This window comes from Piliocolobus tephrosceles, chromosome 9 (genome assembly GCF_002776525.5).
Source record: "Piliocolobus tephrosceles isolate RC106 chromosome 9, ASM277652v3, whole genome shotgun sequence".
Classification (NCBI taxonomy): Eukaryota; Metazoa; Chordata; class Mammalia; order Primates; family Cercopithecidae; genus Piliocolobus; species Piliocolobus tephrosceles.
In genome coordinates this window covers 113,999,932-114,023,893 of record NC_045442.1, presented here as the reverse complement: position 1 = coordinate 114,023,893, position 23,962 = coordinate 113,999,932, and the positions used below count along the sequence as shown (strand labels likewise).

Sequence of the window (23,962 nt, the reverse complement as noted above, 5' to 3'; positions counted from 1 at the left end):
AATGCAAATATAGATATACATATAGGTTATTTTTAAAAATTTCCTCCACACATTGTAGTAACTATATGTATGATTTAAATAACTTGCTATCCTTGTAAGCATAATTGTGAGTGTTTAGAAAATATGCTTTGAAAAGCAAGTTCAATATTTATTTTATTTTATTTCAAGAGATGCTATAACTATTAGCACAAACATATTCTATTACTAATGCTTATCAGTTACTTTTGATGAAAACAATGGAGTAAAAACTTTGTATAAGATTATTTATTAACCAACAATTTTATGGTAGTTATGTTGCATAAATGAAAGATGGTAATTATTTTTTAGTAATAAACTCTCCAACATGATAACTGTATTTTGCCAGGTTGTCTTAGCGCTAACTCTCTGAAGTTTCTAAATAGAGTAAGTTTTATCAAGAAAGTGCTACCAAGATAGAAGAGTAACGCTAATGCTCTAAAAGAAAATGGAAAAAAGTGGCTTCATTATTGTTAAAAGAGATGAAGAAATAAATATGTTCTCATTTGATTAGCTTATGACATTGGAAGTCCAACTGAGTCATAACTCTTATGAACAAAAACCTTGATAGAATGCCACAATTTGCAAATGAATTCTTATATATTTTTCCAAAAATTCATTCCATCTGTATTGCAAGTCAGTCTCAGCAACAAGATTAGTGCTTAAGCTGAGAAACATATTGAACAATGAAAAAATGTTCTTGATCAGTTATGTAACTTGCAGCTACTTACTTCAGAGTTATGATACTAGGATTTATAGTCACAAGATTTGTTTTACTGCCAACATCTTTACTAACATCTCCTGTGGTTGGGGGGAGGTTACACCTGAAATTTGAAAAGAAAATCATTTTCAAAATAGAACTTGTAGAAAAAAGATTGTATACACACATATGGACACACACACACACACATATATAAAATAATTGTCCTTATGTTGGAGAAATCATTGCTATCAAGAGACCCTCAGAATCCATCTAGTTTCTATTTTAAATTATTTACTTTAGTAATTACTCAGTTCTTAGTTGACATTTCAATGTTGTATAAAATACACACTTTGTTTTTTTTTTTTTTTTTTTTTGAGACAGAGTCTCGCTCTGTTGCCTAGGCTGGAGTGCAGTGGTGCTATCTGGGCTTACTGCAACCTCCGCCTCTTGGGTTCAAGCAATTCTTCTGCCTCAGCCCCCTGAGTAGCTGGGACTAAAGGCAGGCACCCAGTTAATTTCTGTATTTTTAGTAGTGATAGGGTATCACCATGTTGGCTAGGCTTGTCTTGCACCCATGACCTCAAGTGATCCACCTGCCTTGGCCTCCCCAAGTGCCGGGATTACAGGCATGAGCCACTGTGCCCAGCTAAAATATACAAATTTGATCAATGCTTTCAATATGGATAATAACTTTTATAAGTATCAAAACCAGAAATGACAATTACACCTTGTCTAAATTTAGAAGAGTTCCCAGTCCTTTTATTAAAATTGTTATTTATATTATTTCTATTGATTATGTTCCCATAGTGGTATGATCACCAATTTGCATATTCTTAAAACCTTGATGTACTGTGACTAAAGTTATACGGTCTACCAGAAGCAAAGACTACATTAAAAAATCAAAACCTCCCGATTCCCATGTGGATAGTTTTGTCACCAAATTATAGTGTTAATAAATAAAATCCTAATGTTCTTATAGTGATGTTTTTCATACTGATGTTCTCATCTTCCTTTGAGTACTAATTTGCTTTTAAATTGGAAAACAAATAAAGAATTCTAATTTTGAGGAATTATATTCTTGTCACAAAAAAGGAAAAATTGGTTATGACTTTCTAAATATCATTTACTGAATTTCAAGTAGTAAGGCTAAACATAAGGGAGCATCTTTGAGTGCTTCCTAAGGAAGGCTGTTCAAAATTGATGTGGTCTATAACATGACTGAAGGTGAAATAAGCCGTACCATGTCCTATAAAACACATGAATGAATGAAACATGAATTTCCCTCATTGATATAAAAGCTATGTCAGAAAATAAAATAAATACCGCAACTTGGTAAAATAAATATGAATCAAATATTACTAGTAAATAGTAAATGATAAAGATTAATCATAGGTACTAGGGCATAAAAGTGACCTCACTAGTGGGCCTCCCATAACAAATGTCCTTTCTAGAACAGTCTCATTTTCTTTTGAATAATCAAAAGTGATTTCTAGTAGAATATCATAGGAGACTCCATAGGGAGGGGTATTTTATAGAGGAAATACAATAATTTTTGGCCTAAAACTTAAAAGAAAAGTATCTCAGTATATATTTAATTTATGAGTCTAAACTAAATGCCCGTGTTTCTAGATTCTACTTTTGCTGATGCCAGGTATTTTTCTGAATATAGACTATACACACACACACACACACACACACACACAAAAACAGTAGTATAGGTCATGGTATGTGTTATACATATATACATATATATTACATTTAAATTATATAACAGCATTATATGTTATTATATACGTATATGCATAATTTATGCAATATTCATATATTATATATAACATGTATATATAATATGTAATATATAATATGCATGTGTATTATATATAACATGCATATATAATATGTACTATATAATGTATATCCATACTATACATATATAACACATAATACTGTTATATAATTGTATTTATTGTATAATATGTATATATAATATGCAATACATGTATACATTATACATAATTATATATACTGTTATATAATTTTATGCAAAATACATGTATCTGTTATTATAGATGTATAATATGTATGCATATGTTATATAATATGTACATATGTAATATATATTACATATAATACTGTATTATATAGTATACAATATACTATTATATATTGCATATTTATATAATATACAATATATTATATACTATATATAATACAGTATTATATATTATACATGTGTGTAATATGTAACATATAAATACTACTAGATTATATGTATTACAGTATACTACAGTATATATGTGATTAAATATATTGCTACTGTAATATATATGTATATATACAAGTATAGTCATATATAGCAGTAGTATATATAGTCATTGCCTAATTTTGTTCCTCACACACTTAATTCATAGCTCCAAATCTTTTGAAATGAAAAATGAAAGTTTGCTTTATGAACTATCAACATGCAGCACCAAAATAAGTACAGACTTAAAAAAATTAAATATATTTTAATGACACCAAACACGTCCAGCCCTCATTTTACCTTTCAGTTCGAATGGCTAGCTTTAAAGGAAATTCTATATTCAAGAAAAAAGTTGACATCAGCAAATGTGGAATCTAGGAAACAGACAATTATTTTAGAATTATAAATGAAATATCTGCTGAGATATTTTTCTTCTGGGTTTTAAATCAAAACTTATTGTATTGCCTATACTTGCTATAAAGTATAATGAATGTTTAGGCCTGATCCTCATCACAGATGTTTCGGGAATTTTAAGCCTATAAAAAATCTACTGCAAGAAGAATTATCTTCCTTATGGCTTTTTCACACTGAGTACTTGAACAAAATGGGTAAACCATTCAGATATTGGCCATTTTAACACCAATCAGGAAGACCACATTCAATAATTGTTGCACTGTCAGGTCTATTGTGGCTTTATCTTTACCTTCAGCACAAAATTTAAAAATGAGATTAAAATTGGGAGGGAGCTGTTTACTAGAAACCGTGTTTCTTTTTCAATTGCTTAAAAGGGCAGCATTAAATCAAGAAGGATCAAAGCATCTCCTCTGATGTATGAAATCAGTGCTCCTAAAACAGGAAGAACTAGACTTCCACTTACTCTTTAAAAAGGTGCATTTCAATTGAAACCCATCCTCAGACGGATGAATTACCTTTCCATTACACTGAGAGAGTGGAGATGCTTTGGTATGGCTTATTAGTACAAGGAACGCATAAAAACCATTTTGTTTCTATTTTTGCATGCTAGCTGACACTCAGATAGAAAACATCTTAAAAGACCAGAACTTAGAAGCAGTACAAATTTGTTTTTTAAATTGCAAGCCAGAAAACGAAATAATGATATAGTTTGTATGGTTTTAAAACGTCTTGATCAGCATTTTCTCAAGTATTGTCTAAGAACAAAACATCCTTGAAATGCTCTGTTAAACAAAAACAAAAACAAACAAACAAATACAAAAAGATCTTCAAGGTCAGGTGAGTCTGGGACATGCTGCCCTCCGGAGTCCTCCCAAGGTAGCCAAGGTACCCATGAACGTGCTGAACGCTCTGAAAGTTCCGGCAGTACTAAACCCTCTTTCACCACAACTTCACCCAGAGTTTACTGAACATATATAAACATAGCACATTTTGATTCTTCTGGTATTGACATTCTGAGGAACTCATGAGCCATATAACACTTCAGGAAAAACTTCCTGGGTAATTAGTAGACTTTTGTAACAGAGCTCAAAGGTGAAAATATACAAAGGATATCTTTACACTGTCCCCCTCTGAAATACCCAGCTGATCTTTTGTTTCAAAGAAACCAATTTGACAGATCTTACCTAAAAACGAAGTCAGATTTATCTATTTCAGCTCCACAGAGAGACTTATTCAGAATTCCCCCATTTCCGACCACTGCACACTGATTATAAGGGTACTCCACAAAAGGCTGGGACTAGCAGGAGAAAGTGGAAAACTACCATGAAATACCGTTAATTTTAGAACCATAGACAACAGCTTAATTCTAGTAACTTAACTTTTTATACATGCTAAGGACAATAATAAGAACAAGAAAAAGCAGCAGCCCAGTTTGCTAATCAACTTACTATGACTTAGTATAAAATAATCAGCTGGGGCTGGGCACAGTGGCTCATACTTGTAATCCCAGCACTTTGGGAGGCCAAGGCAGGTGGATCACAAGGTCAGGGGTTCAAGACCAGCCTGGCCAAGATGGTGAAACCCCGTCTCTACGAAAAATAGAAAAAAAAAATTAGCTGGGCATGGTGGTGGGCACCTGTAATTCCAGCTACTCGAGAGACTGAGGCAGAGAATTGCTTGAATCCAGGAGGCGGAGGGTGCAGTGAGCCAAGATGGCACCACTGCACTCCAGCCTGGGTGACAGAATGAGACTCCATCTCAAAAACAAAACAAAACAACAACAACAAAAAAACCAGCGGGGTGCAGTTGTTCGCATCTGTAATCCCAGCACTTTGGGAGGCTGAGGTGAGAGGGTCACTTGAGGCCAAGAGTTTAAGACGGGCCTGGGCAACAAAGCAAGATCCTGTCTCTACAAAAAGTAGAAAAATTGGCTGAGTTTGGTGAAGAGCACCAGTAGTCTTTGCTGCTTGGGAGGCTGAGGTAGGGGAATCACTTGAACCTAGGAGTTCCAGGCTGCAGTGAGCCGTGATTGCACCACTGCCCTCCAGCCCGGGCGACAGAGCAAGACCCTGTTTCTTAAATTAAAAAAAAAAAAATGTATAAGTAAAATAAAATAAAATAAATCATTATGTGAACCTAAGTTTCATTTCTCTTGAGAGAAATAGACAGCATAGAATACACGGCATAATGTAATAATACAAAATACAGTATCATGTATTTTTCATCACATAATTAAGGAAAAAAAATAGAATGGCGAAACCCCATATTCTGCCTTTCTGATAAACGAGGACATTTTCAGCAAGAAAGAGAAAATAAAGAAATTAGGAAGCAGCATTAAATCTATTCTAAGGCATAAAATTAACACGTGATTTAGCAAAAATTTCCTGTGCTTCTTAAATAGACCTTCAGGCTCAGTAAGGCATTAGATTTATGCCTGCGGTCTCTGCGAATGACCAGCCAGCGTGCTTCAGGGAGGTCTACCAACTGGACTGACATATTTCACATTAATTTCCAAGACCTGAATCTTTTTTATTCCTTTTAGGACCCGGCCTGCTTACCCCAGAAGGTTTCCTATTTTCCCCAAGTTCTCTGCAGCCTCGAAATCTAACTTTTCGATTCAATAGCATACTTCCCCTTTCCTGGTCACCTTCCATAAAGTAATAATGTGACCTCGAGCCCGCAGTCGGGGTACCAGCTCATGCTTCCCAGTGACGAGGTCCTGATCTACCGATTTTGTCTGTAGGATTAAGGGGTAAGTCCTCCAGAGCAGAGAGGCTGTTTGTTATTTTTAATTTCCTCTCATTTTTCCCTCCCGATCTTGCATAGTGCAATGTGCACGGCTTTCAATATCCATCTCATGGCCTTCAACAAGCTCTCCCATCTTCACACACACACATACACACACTTCACACACTTCAACAAGCTCTTCACCCTTCACACAAAAAGGTGGCTTTGTGAATAAATCTTATTTATTTTGCAAAACCGGTATCACAGTAATTAATTGACTGCACGTGCGCAGAACGAACCTGACCCTGGCCTGTAAGCATTGAAGGGGCCACCGGTAAATATTCAGGAATTTTGTGAGTTGGTTTTATAAACCATTGGTCACTAAAAAGTGTCCAGGATGGGGGTATTGACGCCACTGAATTTGGCAAAGTTTACAAAATCAAGGCACGTCACCCTTGCCAAAGTCATTTTACCAGCCCCATTGGCAACAGTCCAGGGCCCACGTGGTTCTGAGCAGCCCACAGTGACAGAAGATGCCCCAGAACCACCGTGACTGCTGTCTGCCCCTGATGCTGGCTCTGGGAGCTGCCCAACTAGCAAAGAAACTCGGTTTCAGTACAACTCTCTTTGTGGGTTTGTCTTTGAAATGTAAAAGTCATATTGCGCTTTTTAAGCAAGAGGCACTATTTCAAACACATACTTTGTTAGCACATTTAACCTACACAGCAACCTTCTGAGTATTTTACAGATGGGAAAATGGAGGCAAGAGTCCAAGTAACAGACAGAAAGTGGCAGAACTGGGATAGGAACCCAGACAGTTTGCCCCAGAGTACCTGCTCTAAACCACTACACATGATCGTTTCTCACAATTCCATGGATTCAAATGATAACTTAATGATGTATAATTATGTATCTTATTCCTTGTTATATCTGCAATGGCTAGCAGAGTGATTGGCTCTTAAATGAATGGTTCCCAAATACCTCAGGCTATTTCATGTCACTGAACTTCTAGCTCAAGATGTCTTCAGCCAGTATCTACTAAATGGTGCCACCATAAATTCTGAATTTTATAGATAGGGTAGGATGCAAAAATGCAAATAGGCTCTTTATGGTGTAAAATAGAAAAGATTACTGAAGGAAACATATCTCAAATTATGCACTCACAATAATGAATGTTTTTCTCTGGTTTCTTGGTCAACTGGGAGGAAAACATCTATATGCTTTAGTATCTCTTGTCCCACATGAATTTAAATAAATTACAAACCTCAACATTTCCTTAAATAAACCTCCTAAGAAAATGCAAATTTGCACACTCCACTGCCTGATCATTGCCCACTCTGGTTGAAAATCAAGTTTTGGTTTTTTCTCTGCAAGTAACTTAGCAAAGTTTGTGGAGGAAGTGGCTCCACATCATTTCATCAAAACATTTAATGCGATCTTCTTGTGTGCCCAGCAGTTCGTTCCGGAGAGCTGCATGCAGAAGGGCAGAGTAAAGCAAAGTGGGAAAGAGGACATCTCCACCACAAGCCCTGTCCATGAAAGGAGAAGCTGGAGCAACACAAAAAAAGGGACCCGGTGCTGCAATGGGTGCTGTATTGACTGCAGAATTTCCTCTCCTCAGTTTAAAAAAAAAAAAAAAAAAACAACCAGTATAAATTTGGAAAGTGGATGCAGTTCCCAGTGGCATACATAATTATCAGGCCTGTATTAAGTGAATCCTGTCAAAGGGCCAAATGAGGGTAAAGCAGTTGCTGCTCCTCTCTTCTGGTCAGTGGAAAACATGGCAGACACTGGCAAAACCTGAATGGATGAATGAGTGAAAGTGTTCACTGTCAAACTTTCCAAGGCTTTCCCTAATAGGAAAGATAAATACTCTTTCCTTACCATCTTTTCAATCACTGGTCATTTCAGGACATCATGAGAATGTTTTATGAGTTACATTTTTTGTCCCCTTTTTCTTCCAGAAAATACACAGTATTTTTTCTCTATCATTTTCTATTTATTTCTCACTCATACTCAACAAGTTATTCTTCCTCTGAATCCTAACGTAAAAAAAAAAAAAAATGGGAACAACTTACATGAGCAACAAAAATTAGCTGAAAGAGGTCAAAGTTCCAACAAAAGAAAACTGTAAGAATTTCATATCCTACAGTTAGTATACTGCATATGTAGAGGGATCCCGTTTTGACCATCTTGACATGGTCTAATTGCTTTTCAATGGAATCGTAGAAAGATGCTGGAGAGCGTATGTTTAGAAGCAATGAGATGTTTATGTTCCTCAGAACCAAAATTTCCCCAAGTGAGGATTTGTATTAAGGGTCAAGTTTCTCCTCACTGTGTGAAGTGGCTTTTTATCCTATCATTACTCATTTTTCTAATTTTACAAATAGGTAGTGAATGCATATACACACTGGGAAATGTTCTAGGGGTTTGGGATATATCAGTGAACACAGCAGACAACAATCTCTATCTTATGGTGGGTACGTTTATTGACTATAAATCCTCACCTATTTACTTCCCAAAGATGAGCCACATAAACGCACCGTTCCTTGTGAAGGAATTGATTTAGTCACCATAACTGACAATTGGAAGAATCTCATTTGAGGTGAAAAATGGCCGTCTTCACAAGCCTCAGTGATTACTAAGCAGGAAGCCCAAGCGTCTCATCTCATTCGAAGAAGAGTCTGGAAGACTCGGGACTGGAAGAGCTTATCATTTAAGATATAAATAATCCTTCCCTACAGAGCCACACTGCATTCAAAATGGCCCTTTTAAAAAATGGCCCATTATCCAAATTTTATACAACAAAACAATATGGTATTTTAATTGATTCCATCATAATTGTAAGTTACAGCTTAAAGTAAAAGAAAATTCACCTGGAATGGTAACACAACCCACCACAAATCTTTACTTACCACTGGAAACATATGAAAAATGTTCTTTTTAATTGGGATTTCCTTTTTGCTTTCCACCTCGTAACTCATGTTAGTCCCAACTGGAGTGTTATTCTGAGAAACAACAAAGTTTTGAACAGCATCACAGCAGGAAGCAAGTTTTGCTCTGCAAAGGAAAAGAATAAAAAGGAAGCCAAGGTATAAGATTAAGAAACTGAAAATAGACACCACAATGCATGATGCAAAAGAGGATTTTGCCAGACTGACTTTCAAAAAGAAGACGATTATTCACAAAGATGACTTTGTTATTTTTCCTCCAGGCTCTAAATCCCTTGAGGATTGGGACTGACTCTCTTTCTTAATCTTTTTTTGTCTCTCCTTTAGTCTTAATTTCTTTTTAATTTTTTTTTTAATTGTACTTTAAATTCCAGACAAGGAGGTTTGTTACATAGGTATACATGTGCCATGGTCGTTTGCTGTTTTAAGCCCCACATGCATTAGATATTTGTCCTAATGCTCTCCCTTCCCTTACCCCCAACAGGTACCAGTGTGAGATATTCCCCTCCCTGTGTCCATGTGTTCTCATTGTTCAACTCCCACTTATGAGTGAGAACATCTGGCGTTTGGTTTTCTGTTTCTGTGTTAGTTTGCTGAGGATGATGGCTTCCAACTTCATCCATGTCCCTGAAAAGGACATGATCTCATTCCTTTTTATGGCTGCATAGTATTCAATGATGTATATGTGCCATATTTTCTTTGTCCAATCTATCATTGATGGGCATTTGGGTTGGTTCCATGTGTTTGCTATTGTAAACAGTGCTGTAGTAAACATACGTGTACATGTGCCTTTATAGTAGAATGATTTGTATTTCTTTAACTATATACCCAGTAATGGGATTGCTGGGTCAAATGGTATTTCTGGTTCTAGATCCTTGGGGAATCGTCACACTGTCTTCCACAATGGTTGAACTAACTTACATTCCCACCAACAGTGTAAAAGTGTTCCTATTTCTCCACAGCCTCAACTGCATCTATTTCTTGACTTTATTTTTTTATTTTTTGAGACAGAGTCTCTCTCTCTCACGCTGGAGTGCAGTGGCATGATCTCAGGTTCACTGCAACCTCCGCCTCCTGGGTTCAGGTGATTCTCCTGCCTCAGCCTCCTGAGTACCTGGGATTACACATGTGCACCACCGAGGCCTCGCTGATTTTTTTTAGTAGAGAGAGGGTTTCACCATGTTGGCCAGACTGGTCTCGAACTATTGACCTCAAGTGATCTGCCTGCCTCAGCCTCCCAATGTGTTATTTCTTGACTTTTTAACAATCGCCATTCTGACTGATGTGAGATGGTATTTCATTGTGGTTTTGATTTGCATTCTCTAGTGACCATTGATGATGAGCTTTTTTTCATGTTTGTTGGTTGCATAAATGTCTTCTTTTGAGAAGTATCTGTTCACATCCTGGGGTTGTTTCATTTTTCTTGTACATTTGTTTAAATTCCTTGTAGATCCTGGATATCAGACCTTTGTCAGATGGGTAGATTGCAAAAATCCCATTCTGTAGGTTGCCTGTTCACTCTAATGCTAGTTTCTTTTGCTATGCAGAAGCTCTGTAGTTTAAAATCAATGTGCAAAAATTACAAGGATTTCTATACACCCACAATAGACAAGCAGAGAGCCAAATCATGAATGAGCTCCCATTCACAACTGCCACAAAGAGAATAAAATACCTAGGAATACAGCTTACAAGGGAGGTGAAGGACCTCTTCAAGGAGAACTACAAACCACTGCTCAAGGAAATAACAGAGAACGCAAACAAATGACAAAACATTATATCCTCATGGATAGAAACAACCAATATTGTGAAAATGGCCATACTGCTCAAAATAATTAATAGAGTCAGTGCTATTCCCATCAAAGTACCATTGACATTCTTCAAAAAAACTAATTTAAATTTCATATGGAACCAAAAAAGAGCCCATATAGCCAAGACAGTCCTAAGCAAAAAGAACAAAGCTGGAGGCATCACGCTACCTGACTTCACACTGCAAGGCTAAAGTAACCAAAACAGCCTGGTACTGGTACCAAAACAGATATATAGACCAATGGAATAGAATAGAGGCCTCAGAAATAACACCACACATCTATAACCATCTGATCTTCAAAAAACCTGACAAAAACAAGCAATGGGGAAAGGATTCTCTATTTAATAAATGGTGCCAGGAAAACTGGCTAGCCATATACAGAAAACGGAAACTGGACCCCTTCCTTACACCTTATACAAAAATAAACTCAAGGTGGATTAAAGACTTAAATGTAAAACCCAAAACCATAAAAACCCTAGAAGAAAATCTAGGCAATACCATTCAGGAGATAGGCACGGGCAAATACTTCATGACAAAAACATTAAAAGCAATTGCAACAAAAGCCAATTTTTTTTTTTTTTTTTTTGACAGAGTCTTGCCCTGTCCCTCAGGCTGCAGTGCAGTGGCACAATCTAGCTCACTGCAAATTCCGTTTCCCAGGTTCAAGCAATTCTCCTGCCTCAGCCTCCTGAGTAGCTGGGACTACAGGCACTTGCTACCATGCCCAGCTAATTTTTGTATTTTTAGTAAAGACAGGGTCCAACCATGTTGGCCAGGCTGGTCTTGAACTCCTGGCCTCAAGTAATCTGTGCTCTCAGCCTCCCAAAGTGTTGGGATTACAGGCATGAGCCACTGCACCTGGTAGTTTTTTTTTTTTTTTTTTTTTTTTTTAAATCTCACTAGACTTCTAACTGGCCCTGGATGGTAGCATGGTGACTTGGCAAGATCAATGGCAAAGCAGTTAAACATACTTATACTCAGGCAGGAACCTTCTTATCAATAGAAAATGCTCATGAATGTAATTTTTAAAAATACAAAGTTTCTTCTGATGATACTGTTATAACACTAAAAACAAAAAATGAGAGGATTCATTTTAATGATTTTATAATAATTATAAAATACAGAAACTAAGAACAGTATCACAGTCACTAAAACAATACATAATCATTTATTATAAGTCCAATAAAAAAAGAAATATCTAATACAGTGAATTTTTAACTGAGGCGAATTTAAAGTTGCCATTCCTTATAGAAAGCCCAGAGAAGCATAAATACCAAGCTACATTTCAAAATGATTACCATGGAGTGAAACATTATTATTAGAATGTAGCCCTAGGAAGTGCTTTCAAGGATCATCTGACTTAACCTCCAACCTCTGGCAGGTGCACGCAGAACTACTTAGAATTCATATTTCATTTCTTCAATTCTCCAACGATGTAGATTCCTTAAAGTCTCTTGATAATTGTTCCAGGGTTTAATCAACCTTAAAGTCAGAGAGATTTCTGCATTTGCACAATGCAACTATGTTTCAATGTAAATCCATTTTACTTGTTAGGTTTTCCTAGAATCTCCTTATAAAAATACTTCACGTACTTGAAAGTGGAGATCAGGCAAAGCTTTAGCCTTTTTTGGTCTTGAAGAGTTTACAGAATTTTCCCTTCTCTCAGGTTTTCCTCATACGACCAGTTTTTCATGATTTTAGTCATCTCATTTATCTTTAAACCTCAACTTATTTCTCCATATTACTGAAAAATCTGTATCCAAGCCGGATCCAGTCATAAGACAAGAGTCAGTGAATATTCAGCACGAAATGTTGATGGTAGTGAGTCATTAGAAATAGTCCGTCCTCAGCCCACACTTCTATTATTGGTTTGGTCCCTAAGAGTAAGCTTCCATACATGTTTCTACTGAATTTTGCCCTTTTGAAAAAATACAACGCTCTAATTTGTCAAGGTCATCTAAAATTTAGTCTTCTGAACTCCAGTAATTCTCAAGGCATGAAAAGTAAGTGTGATATTTGCACCTCAAAGTTAAGGTGTTTAACAATACTTCTTATCAGTTGACTTAAATAAGTTACAATATTCATTAAAATAGTATGTCCTTCTTAATTGGATTCTGTCGCCCACTTATTGTTTCTTTTTGTATTTTACAACCTACCGTTTAAAAAAGATGGTTCATGGAGATTAACAAAAGAAAAAGATGAAAACAAATGGTATGTAGTGAAAAACATGATACTAAGTAGTTTTTAATTATACGTTTAATTTGATAAAAATTTGTGTGACATATTGCAAATTCAGAAATTCTTACTTGTGTATAATTGTAATGGCTCTTTTATCCAGCATTTTGAGAAAAGGCAACATAATAAATCCTCATTAACCTTTGGCAAGTAATTTCTCTAAGGATATTCAGTGCCTACAAGAATATTGCATCACCAAAAACACTAAATCAGATCTCCTCTTATGCTTTTTAAAAATATTAATAGAGTTTTTGCTGAAAGTTTTTTTTAGATAGAGTCTCACTGTGTTGACCAGGCTGGAGTGCAGTGGTGGGATCTCGGCTCACTGCAGCCTCCATCTCACAGGCTCAAGAGATTCTCAGCCTCCCAAGTAACTGGGACTACAGGCGTGCACCACACTGCCTGGCTTATGTTTTGTATTTTTAGAAGAAATGGGGTTTCACCACCTTGGCCAGGCTGGTCTCTAACTTCTGACCTCAAGTCATTTGCCTGCTTCAGCCTCCCAAAGTGCTGGGATTATAGGCCTGAGCCACCACACTGGGCCTTTTTCTGAAATTATATATTTTAAATATCGTATAAAATTTCCAAACCTATAGAAAAGTTAAAAGAACTGGACAATAAACACTTGAATAACCAGCAGCTAGATTTGACAATTAACTTTTCACTATTTTTGCCTTATTGTGTATCTGTCCATTAATCCAATTTTATAGTTGTACTTGCTGCAATTCAAAGTAAATTATAGATCTGAGCGCATGTCACCTCCAAACACTTCCTATCTCCAGACCCTCCGCCAAGCCCCAGAGGACACTTTTGTGATGATTTTTCACCACAAATTCGTTTTTCCTGTTCTAGTATATGACTAGTATATGAACAGAATTATATCACATGTATGCTTTTTTTTTTGAGATGGAGTCTCACTCTGTCTCCCAGGCTGAAGTGCAGTGGCTCGATCTCAGCTCACTGCAACCTCCACCTCCCAGGTTCAAGCGATTCTCTTGCCTCAGCCTCCCGAATAGCTGGGATTACAGGCGCCCGCCAACATGCCCAACTAATTTTTATATTTTTAGTAGAGATGGGGTTTCACTATGTTGGCCAGGCTGGTCTCGAACTCCTGACCTTAGATGATCTGCCTGCTTCCGCCTCCAAAAGTGCTGGGATTATAGACGTGAACCACCATGCCTGGCCTACATGTATGCTTTTATGTAAGACTTCTTTCACACAGCCTAAAAGTTTTTTGAGATTCATATTGCCGTATGATATGGTTTGGGTCTGTGTCCTCATCCAAACCTCATGATGAATTGTAGTCCCGCGTTAGAAGAGGGGCCTGGTGGGAGGTGGCTGGATCATTGGGGTGGATTTCCCCCTTGCTGTTCTCATGATAGTGACTGAGTTCTCACGAGATCTGGTTGTTTCAAAGTGGGTAGCACCTCCCCCTTCTCTCTCTTCCTCCTGCTCCAGTCACGTAAGATGTGCGTGCCTCCTCTTTGCCTTGCGCCAGGATTGTGAGTTTCCTGAGGCCTCCCCAGCCATGATTCCTGTACACCCTGCAGAACCGTAAGCCAATTAAACCTCTTTCCTTATAAATTAGCCCATCTCAGGTATTTCTTTTTTTTTTTTTTCTTTTTTTTTGAGATGGAGTCTCGCTCTGTCGCCCAGGCTGGAGTGCACTGGCCAGATCTCAGCTCACTGCAAGCTCCGCCTCCCGGGTTCACACCATTCACCTGCCTCAGCCTCCCGAGTAAGCTGGGACTACAGGCGCCCGCCACCTTGCCCGGCTAGTTTTTTGTATTTTTTAGTAGAGACGGGGTTTCACCATGTTAGCCAGGATGGTCTCGATCTCCTGACCTCGTGATCCGCCCGTCTCAGCCTCCCAAAGTGCTGGGATTACAGGCTTCAGCCACCGCGCCCGGCCTATCTCAGGTATTTCTTTAGAGCAGTGCAAGAACAGACTAATATACCTTGTGTAGCAGCAGATTGTTCTTTATTGCCGTGGTATGGATGTACCAGAGTTGGTTTAGCCATTCCCCTTGCAACTTTTGAAGATCTCACTATCAAAAATCAACATTCAACCCCAAAGCACTCGTTATAATCTCCCAGGAAAAATATCAGAATTATAATCTAAGATGTCACAGGCTAAGGGGACTTTTCCAGCTTTTGTGTGCAGTGGCGGAGTGATAAGTGTACGCTCTTTGTCACTTTCCAGCTCATCCATGTGGCAGAGAGTAAGAGCCAGTGTTGCTCTTACAACAAATAAAACTAAATGGAATTTTTATCTCTATTACTCTATTTCTCATCACCCCTAAAATCCCAAAGTGTTGGGATTACAGGCATGAGCCACCATGCCTGGCTATTATTCCCATTTTAAAGATGAGAAAATTGGGGTTGAGAGAGGGTAAGTTATATGACCAAAGCCTGCAGGTTGTAAACAACTCAAACCTTTGTGTTTTGACATTCAGTTCTCTGCAGTTTACACTAGAGTATGTTGTAATTGGGGAAATGCCATTATCTAAGCCTCTTCCCCTAGAATGCTTTCCAAAATGGTACCACCATAGCATAGGTTGTTGCTCCCGAAGTATTGCTGGTAGCATCTTGCTGAAAACCTACCTAGATTCAATTCAAAGGCTACCATGCAACTTTCATATAAATGCTTCAAAGCCTGTATAACTGAGGCATTTGAGTTTCTCCTTTTACATGGAAGATATATAAGCTGCCCTATGGGAGCAGGATTATCAGGTGACCTGAACAATGTGCCCTAAAATAAACTGAAAAGAAGCCTCTGGCTTGATGAGAGTCTAACTCTTCTTGCATTCTACCTTGAGCAATTTCCTCCGTGCAACCCACGTTCAAAAGAGAATACACTGCCCTCCATCCCCCTAGGAAAGAATTGGGACTTTCTGTACTGCACCGAGTTCTAGAATTCAGGAGAGTTCATATACTTTGAAAAATGCTTAACTTTCAAGGAGTAGGTTGGTTCTGGGAGAATCTGACTTAATGCTTTTCACCTGGATCTATAAAGATGGAATCGAAAATCTGCAAAATCACCTTTGCATCTAGATGTCAAATCATCTTTGCATTACAAATTCCTTTTGAGAAAGGGATCTTTATTAAAATTGTAAAAGTTCCTTTTTGTTTTTTTTTCACTGTAGGTGCTATTTTCTTTTTCTGTTTCTTTTGTTTTTGTTTGTTTTTATTTGTTTCAAGTCTCAGGTTAAAATTCTTCTTCAGTTCTAAATTCAGTGCTTCCTGGATTTCCATGAAGTGTTAACAAGTACTTAAGGCTTACTGTTCACAGACCCAGGTCACCTGAATACTAACGAACTAAAGGCCCAAACCCATGACTCCCAGGCACCTCTACTGTTTGTTAAACTCTGAGCCTCCCTAATGAGATGTGAAAAAGTTCCCATAAGGTAGAGGCTGCAGGCACTGTCCAGGTATTGATAAAGAGCTACCTTTCCAGAATTCATTTTCTGTGTTTCTAATGAGGGTCCTACAAAAAAGAGTTTTAAAATGTAAGCACCAGCAGAAAGTCAGAGGATTTATTTACCATCCAAACCACTTCTAAAACAGCCACATTTCTTTTTCTTCATGAAAACATAACATACATAAGCCAACAATCCAGCACTTGCCTCTCTCCTGTTGATGCCCCCTTTTTTTGCCTCTCTTCTTGCCCTATTTGACACGTAATTCATGGATTGACCAATAATAATAACAATAACCAACATTTAGTGCATTCTCACTGCATGCTAAATATTTTACGTAGATCATTTCACTTAAGCCCTAATAGCCCTACACAATAGATGCAATTAATATTCTCATTTTATAGATGAGGATAACCTAGGATAATAAAGTTAAGAAGGTCACATATGACATATTCATTCACTCATTCATATTTATTTAGCACCTATTAAATATTGAGCTCTATGAGAAGTGCTGGCTACACATTGGTCAATAAATTAAGCATTGTCTCTGCCTTTATAGTGTTTGTGATCCAGTAGGAAGGAAAATAAAAAGGTTTAGAGATGATTTGTAAGGCAGTAAGTAGCAAAGCAAAGATTCAAACCCAGAATTCAAACTCTTCCTCTAAAGCCACTGCCAGGGCTTGCACTGCAAAGAACTGTTAAATACAGTGAGTTCTAAGTTTCTCTTCAAAGAATCAGTATGTCAGTGTGTTCAGTTCTTTGTTCTCCATTTTAAAGTTTAACTTCCTTGTTCTCCTTGTCTCCTTGCCCCTAGTTTCAGTAAACAACCTTCCTACCAGTTGCAATTAGTAGTTCACATCTATTCCTCTGGTCACCTGCTGTGACCTAAGTCACCTTTAGTCACCTGTTCTGTAAACTGTCTTTCCTGCCAAAACTGCTCACCCTGCCACTCTGGCTCGTACCCCTGCTCTCTTTAAAACAGCCAATCGGAATTAGCTTAGACTGTGTGGTCCAACCCTAGCTGACAGGGGAATGTCACAGCAGTATGAGCTACCTGTGTCAGGGATAAGAACCCCTTCCCCTCCCTTGTTCAGGTGTGCTCTCGCCATTGCTCCATTCATGAGACACACCCTTCTATAGAAGTAAAATTGCCTTGCTGAGAAAATTTATGTTTGAGTGCTATTTCTTTTGTGGCACCAAAAATTTATTTCCAACAAAACCATGGTGTGCAATGGGGGAAATTAAAATGTTCTTACCTGAGCCACCGTATCTTACAACCCAAAATATTTTTCTAGATTTCCCAAGTTTGTATTTGGAAGAACTTCCTTAACAAAAAATAAAAGAGCTTTTTGGGCTCAAGGGGCCTTTCCACTGCTGTCACACAGAGTAGAAGACCCACCCCCTGCACCCTCGCTGCCCAGCCTCCACACACAGTCTTCATGTCCCAGTGACTGCTCTAGACTTTGCAGGAGTCTGTGTGTTTGCCTCTGGGCTTGTGTTGTGCAGTTATGGGAGGCAAGGCCTGGAGAAGGTGAGAGAGAAAGAATACTTTGGTATTGGAGGTTGAGAACAAGTCATCTCTGGTTACAGGCCATTGAAGGCAAGAAGAAGATTTACAGGCTTTCGCTTGACTTTCTAGAACCCAGTAGTGTGCACTGGCTTTCCAAACTTCAAGCGTGATCTGAAACTGCATATTTAAAGGAATCGTGCCTACAAAGGGAAGAGAGAGACACGTGCTACTCTGTAAGGTTCAAAACCATGCCTGGTGTGCTTGGGTCTGTTGTGGAAGCTTTACTTTCAAAGGCAATTGACAAACCAAGGCCTGTCTGGAGGGAACAGATTGAAATCCATGGTAGTTGAAGAACTAATAACGTCCCGGCTGGAGAAGAGCAGATTCAGGGGATTCAATAGTTCTCTTTGAATATTTTAAGGACCATAAGGTAAAGGAATAATTAGATTTAACTTCTGTAGCTTCAAGATACAGAATGAGGATTGATATGGACTGAATGCTTGTGTCTCCCCAAAATAAGTATGTTGAAACCCAAAGCCCCTGTGCGATGGTATTAGGAGGTGAGGTCTTTGGGAGGTGATTAGGATCTTGAAGGTGGAGCTCTGATAAATGTGAGGTTAGAGTAAGAAGCTGGGACCGGGCACAGTGGCTTATGCCTGTAATCCCATCACTTCGGAAGGCCGAGGCAGGTGGATCACAAGGTCAGGAGTTCGAGACCAGCCTGGCCAACATGGTGAAACCCCCGTCTCTACTAAAAATACAAAAAATTAGCCAGGTGTGGTGGCAGGTACCTGTAATCCCAGCTATGTGGGAGGCTGAAGCAGGAGAATCGCTTGAACCCAGGAGGCAAAGGTTGCAGTAAGTGGAGACCACATCACTGCACTCCAGCCTGGGCAACAGAGCAAGACTCCATCTCAAAAAAAAAAAAAAAAAAGAAGCTGGCTGTCTGTAACCCAGAAGAGGGCCCTCCCCCAGAACGTACCGGAACCATGCTGGCACCCTGATCTTATACTTCACGGCCTCCAGAACCATGAGAAATAAATGTGAGTTGTTAAAGCCCCCTGTCTATGGCATTTGGTGACAGCAGCCCAAGCTGACTGAGACAAAGACCGATATATACAGCAATTCAGCCCACATTCACTGAGCAGCCAGCAGTGATGGCCATGGCCCAAGGTCGTGGTGTTACAATTTGCAAAGTATTAAACACAAATATGAATAAAACATGAATGGGCCTTGCCCTCTGGGAGCTTAAGTGTATTAAGAGAGACAGACACAAAGCATCACTGGTATTTAAGTATCATTTCACCATAATGTGAGGCTGTGAGAGCAGCACAGGGGAGGAGCACTTAACCAACATGGGAGTTAGGGGAGATTTTGTGATGAAGCTTTCAACATAGCACCCAGCACAGGAGGCACTTGGTAGATATTTCCTCATTGAATGAATAAACCTGTGTTTGAGGATAATTCTTTGGGTCGTATAGGATGGATGGCAGTGGAAGGAGATCAGAGGGAGGAAAGTCAGCTGGTAATTGGCTGCGAGGCTTTTGCTAGAGTCACCTAATTAAAGATTAAAAGGGCCTACATGAAACGAGTAATTTTAGAATTGAAAAGAGGAGGAAGGAGACTTGAGATATATTTAGTAGGTGGAAAGAACAGCCCGGGCACAGTGGCTTATGTCTATAACCGCAGCACTTTGGGAGGCCAAGGCGGGCGGATCATGAGGTCAGGAGTTTGAGACCAGCTTCACCAATGTGGTGAAACCCCGTCTCTACTAAAAATACAAAAATTAGCCAGCCATGGTGGCGGGTGCCTGTAGTCCCAGCTATTCAGGAGGCTGAGGTGGGAGGATCACTTGAACCCAGGAGACGGAGGCTGCAGTGAGCTGAGATGATGCCACCACGTTCCAGCCTGGGCGACAGAGACACCCCCTCAAAAAATAAAAATAAATAAGAATGACAAAGGCAGCACGCCGTTATGATAATGGCTCAATATGAGATGCTCTTCTTGGTCCTCCCCTAAACCTCAGTACTCCCAAATGAATTCATTCCTTTCACAAATATTCATCAAGGGCATCCCAGGTGCCTTGCACTGTGGTAGGCTCTGGGGATATGCCAAAGAATGACCCGGACCCCCAGCCTCTCCTCATCTTGCTCCTGGGACAGCACAACGTAGATGAGAAGCAGAAGATGGAAGAAGCCTCTGAACAAGGCAACAAAGGTGAACAATGGCTGTTAACTATGGTCCAGAAAGAAAGGTCAGCAAGATAGAGGGAGTCTTTTCTCTACAAAGGGTCACTGAACCACAGGAAGAAAAATCAATAGACGGTTGTGCAAGCAAAAAACAATTTGATTCCCCCCTAGAGAGCCATAGAAAATATTGTATTCATAAGCTCATAAATGTTTGAAAAGGGAATAGAAAACTATTTAATGAGCTCAGAAAATAGTTTCTAAATTTCAGCTCTGATGTTATTGATACCTGCAGAAGAGGGGTGGAGAGGTTAAAGAGAAAGAGCAAACTAAGACTGTGCAGAAACCAAGGAAAAAAAAGAAGAAATAGTTGAACATTTCATGAAACAGAGGAGGAAAGAAAAGTGATGGATACATGAAATAAAACACGAAAGAGAGCCCTGAGAAAAACAGAAGAGATGAAGACAGAAGGCAAAAGACAGTCACCCACAGAAACCAAGGATATAGAGACACGTGAAATAGACAGAAATGCAAACACATGATCACAGAGGAACAGGTTTACACAGACAGAACTTTCCACAGAAAAGGCCCAGAAAGAGAGACGCCAGACAGAGGTTCAGATAGGAGCGTAAAAAGGGAAACGTGTGTTTGAGGCTCATGTCTATAGATGCACAAATAATAATAATAAATACATGCATGGTTTTACTGTCTCAAGCACTCTTCCAAGCACTTTATATATTATTTAATCCTTATAAGAGCCTTATGAGGGAAGCACATTATCATCACTGTTGTTGTCCCCATCTTTCAGATGTAGAAGCTGGGTCAGAGAGGTGAAGTTACTTGCCTGAGGTCACACAGCTAGCTAACAACATTACTGAGACTTGGATGCAGGCAGTCTAGTCTTAATAGCTGTGTGCTCTTAATACTGCCCTACATTCCTGTAATTGTTGTCTGACATACGCACAAATAAACCATGGCAAAGATGCACAGGGGGGGTAAAAGTCAAGAAGAAAGCCCACGCAGTCACTGTTACAAGACATGAATAAACTCTGTTGTATTAGAAGTTTTCACGCTGCTAATAAAGACATACCCGAGACTGGGTAATTAACAAAGGAAAGAAGGTTTAATGGATTCACAGTTCCACATGGCTGGGGAGGCCTCCCAATCCTGGCAGAAGGCAAGGAGGAGGAAAGCCACATCTCACGTGGTGGCAAGCAAAGAGAGAAGGAGAGCCAAGTGAAACCACCTGGATCTCTTTTCTAATAAAACCATCGGATCTCATGAGATTTATTTACTACCATGAGAACAGTATGGGGGAAACCACTCCAGTGATTCAATTATCTCCCACTGGGTCCCTCCCGCAACGTATGGGCATTAGGGGAGCTACAATTCAAGATGAGATTTAAGTGAGGACACAGCCAAACCATATCATCTGTCCTTCATGGGAAAATGTCTACATCTTCGGAAATTTTGGAAATTGTGATCAAATATTCTTAAGCTGTGCTGAATATCCACAGCTATGTGCATAATAAAAGAGGGAAACAGTGCCCAAATCCCTCCCTCGCAAGGGCCAGGGAAGACCCAGCCAGACACAGGTTAAGGGGCTGCAGGTTGGAAACTAGAGTGCATGGAGTCAAGGCTAGGGGTGGAAATCCCTGCCCAGGCAACAGATTGCTTGGGGCTGGGTAAACCCAAGACAAACTCCTGCAAAAAGTTAGGATGGAAATACCCAGAAGAACAAATATAATTCATGTGGACATGAATGGATAAACAAATCAAGCACTTACTAATGTTCTTACTACTAGGAATGTAACAGAAAAAAAAGAGAACATCCCATGGAGAACTCTTAGCTAGTGGGAGAGAGACAACAGCAGACAATTAGAACGCGGTGCCGTCAGTCTACACTGCAACAGGGGGAGGAGGAGGGAAGAGTTGGGCTAGGCCAGGCCTACTATATACCTCTGAGGCTTCACAGAGGGAGCTGGGAGGGGTGAGACTGCAGCACAAAAGCTCGCTTCCTCTTGTCACAACAGTGGACCTTTGAGACTGAGATGCCTGGAGCACTTCAGGTGCTGCTCTGAGTGGGACAATCCACTCTCTTGAATCCTTAATCCTGTGTTTATATTTTGCTGGCTCCATAATAAAGCAAAGTACAAGCAAGTTTGGCTGAGTCCAGTTCCACAGTCACACAAGCCCAAGGAACTGGGCCAGCCATGGGGTCAAGAGCACGTTGGAAGGTACCTAAGCCACCCAAAGTTTGGGGATGGCTCCCCACAAGACACAAAGCTTAAGCTGAAAACTTAAAGATAAACAGAACTAGCCAGGTGAGGCAAGAGAAGGAGATGGAGGAGTAAAGACTGTCTGAGAAGCAGGCAGGAGGGAATGTGAAAGACGGGAGGAGAGAGAGAGAGCATGGAATGTGCAAAATTCTGAAAGAAATCCTGTGTGACTTGGGAGATGGAGAACTAGGTGGAGAATGCTGGAGAAGTACAGCAAGAGTTTTATAGGCATCACAGAGTCAACAATATGGATTTCTTTTATGGGAAAGGGCAAAGCATTGAAGGGTCTTAGTTATGGAAGTGACACATGGGATATGCATTTTAGGATGTGCATCCCGGCTTCAGTGAGGATAGATTGGTGGGTCTGCAGAAAGATCCCACCGATCAGTGAGAAGGATAGGCAATGACCCAGTGTTGCAGTGGCCACCATCAACTCGTTCTCTCCCTACATGCATATGTCAGGAAATTAAACCTAAAATTCCTCCCCTTGAATTGGAGCTGGCCTTAGAAAGTACTTGAACCAGTAGAATACTACAGAAGAAGTGACATTCTGGGATTTCCAGTGCTAGATCATAAAAAGTATTGTGGCTTCTGCCTGGATCTCTTGGAACATTCATTCTCTGGACACTTCCCCAAGAAATCCAGCCATTCCCCCAAGGAATTGAGTCTTCTTGAGCTGCAAGAAGCTCAAGTCACATGTGGAGGCTCCTTTGAAGATCCTTTAGATGGCGGCCCTAGCTGAATTCCTAGCAAGCAGTCAGTGGTAACTTAACTGATATGTGAGTGTCACATCTTGGACGTCCAGCTCAGGCAAGCTCTCAGATGACTCCAGTGGACTGCAACCCTATGAAAGCCCTCCATTAAGAGTTCCCTGGGCTGGGTGTGGTGGCTCACATCTGTAATTCCAACACCTTGCTGAGGTGGCAGGATCGCTCGAGCCCAGGAGTTGCCTGGGCAACATAGGGAAATCCCATCTCTACAAAAAAATGCAAAAATTAGCTGGGCTTGGTGGCATGTTCCTGCTGTCCCAGGTACTCAGGAGGCTGAGGCAGGAGGATTGCTTGATCACAGGATGTCAAGGTTGCAGTGAGCTGTGATGGTGCCACTGCACACCAGTATGGGTGACAAAGTGAGATCCTGTCTCAAAAACAGTAACAACAACAACAACAACAAAAGAATTCCCCCGCTGAGCCCAGGCAGCCCACGAAACTGAGAGAGAATATGAAATCAATGAAAACAAACAAGCCATCAGTTTGGGGACAGTTTCTTATGCAGCAATAGATAACCAAGATGCCAGTTAAGAGAGAACAATAGCTATGTATGTCTGGGCTCTCCAGAAAAATAGAATCAACAGCCTATCAATCCATCATCTACCTATCTATCTTCTATCTATGTTATGTATCTATGTATGTATGTATGTATGTATGTATCTATCTATCTATCTATCTATCTATCTATCTATCTATCTATCTAT

At 39.5% G+C, this 23,962-nt stretch overlaps 1 protein-coding gene across 3 annotated transcripts in view; it reads right to left on the bottom strand.

Annotated features, from left to right (window-relative positions):
* ST8SIA6 (ST8 alpha-N-acetyl-neuraminide alpha-2,8-sialyltransferase 6) overlaps nucleotides 1–23,962 on the bottom strand; it is a 144,188-nt gene that overhangs the window by 6,604 nt on the left and 113,622 nt on the right. For 2 of the 3 annotated variants that reach the window (XM_023223269.2, XM_023223270.2), the window contains 3 exons: nucleotides 9,017–9,161; nucleotides 4,559–4,671; nucleotides 747–839 (listed from right to left, as the gene is read on the bottom strand). In XM_023223269.2, the coding sequence (XP_023079037.1) occupies nucleotides 747–839; nucleotides 4,559–4,671; nucleotides 9,017–9,161 (351 nt within the window). The remainder of the gene's footprint in view (nucleotides 1–746; nucleotides 840–4,558; nucleotides 4,672–9,016; nucleotides 9,162–23,962) is intronic. The other variant, XM_023223271.2, reaches the window with a different exon arrangement.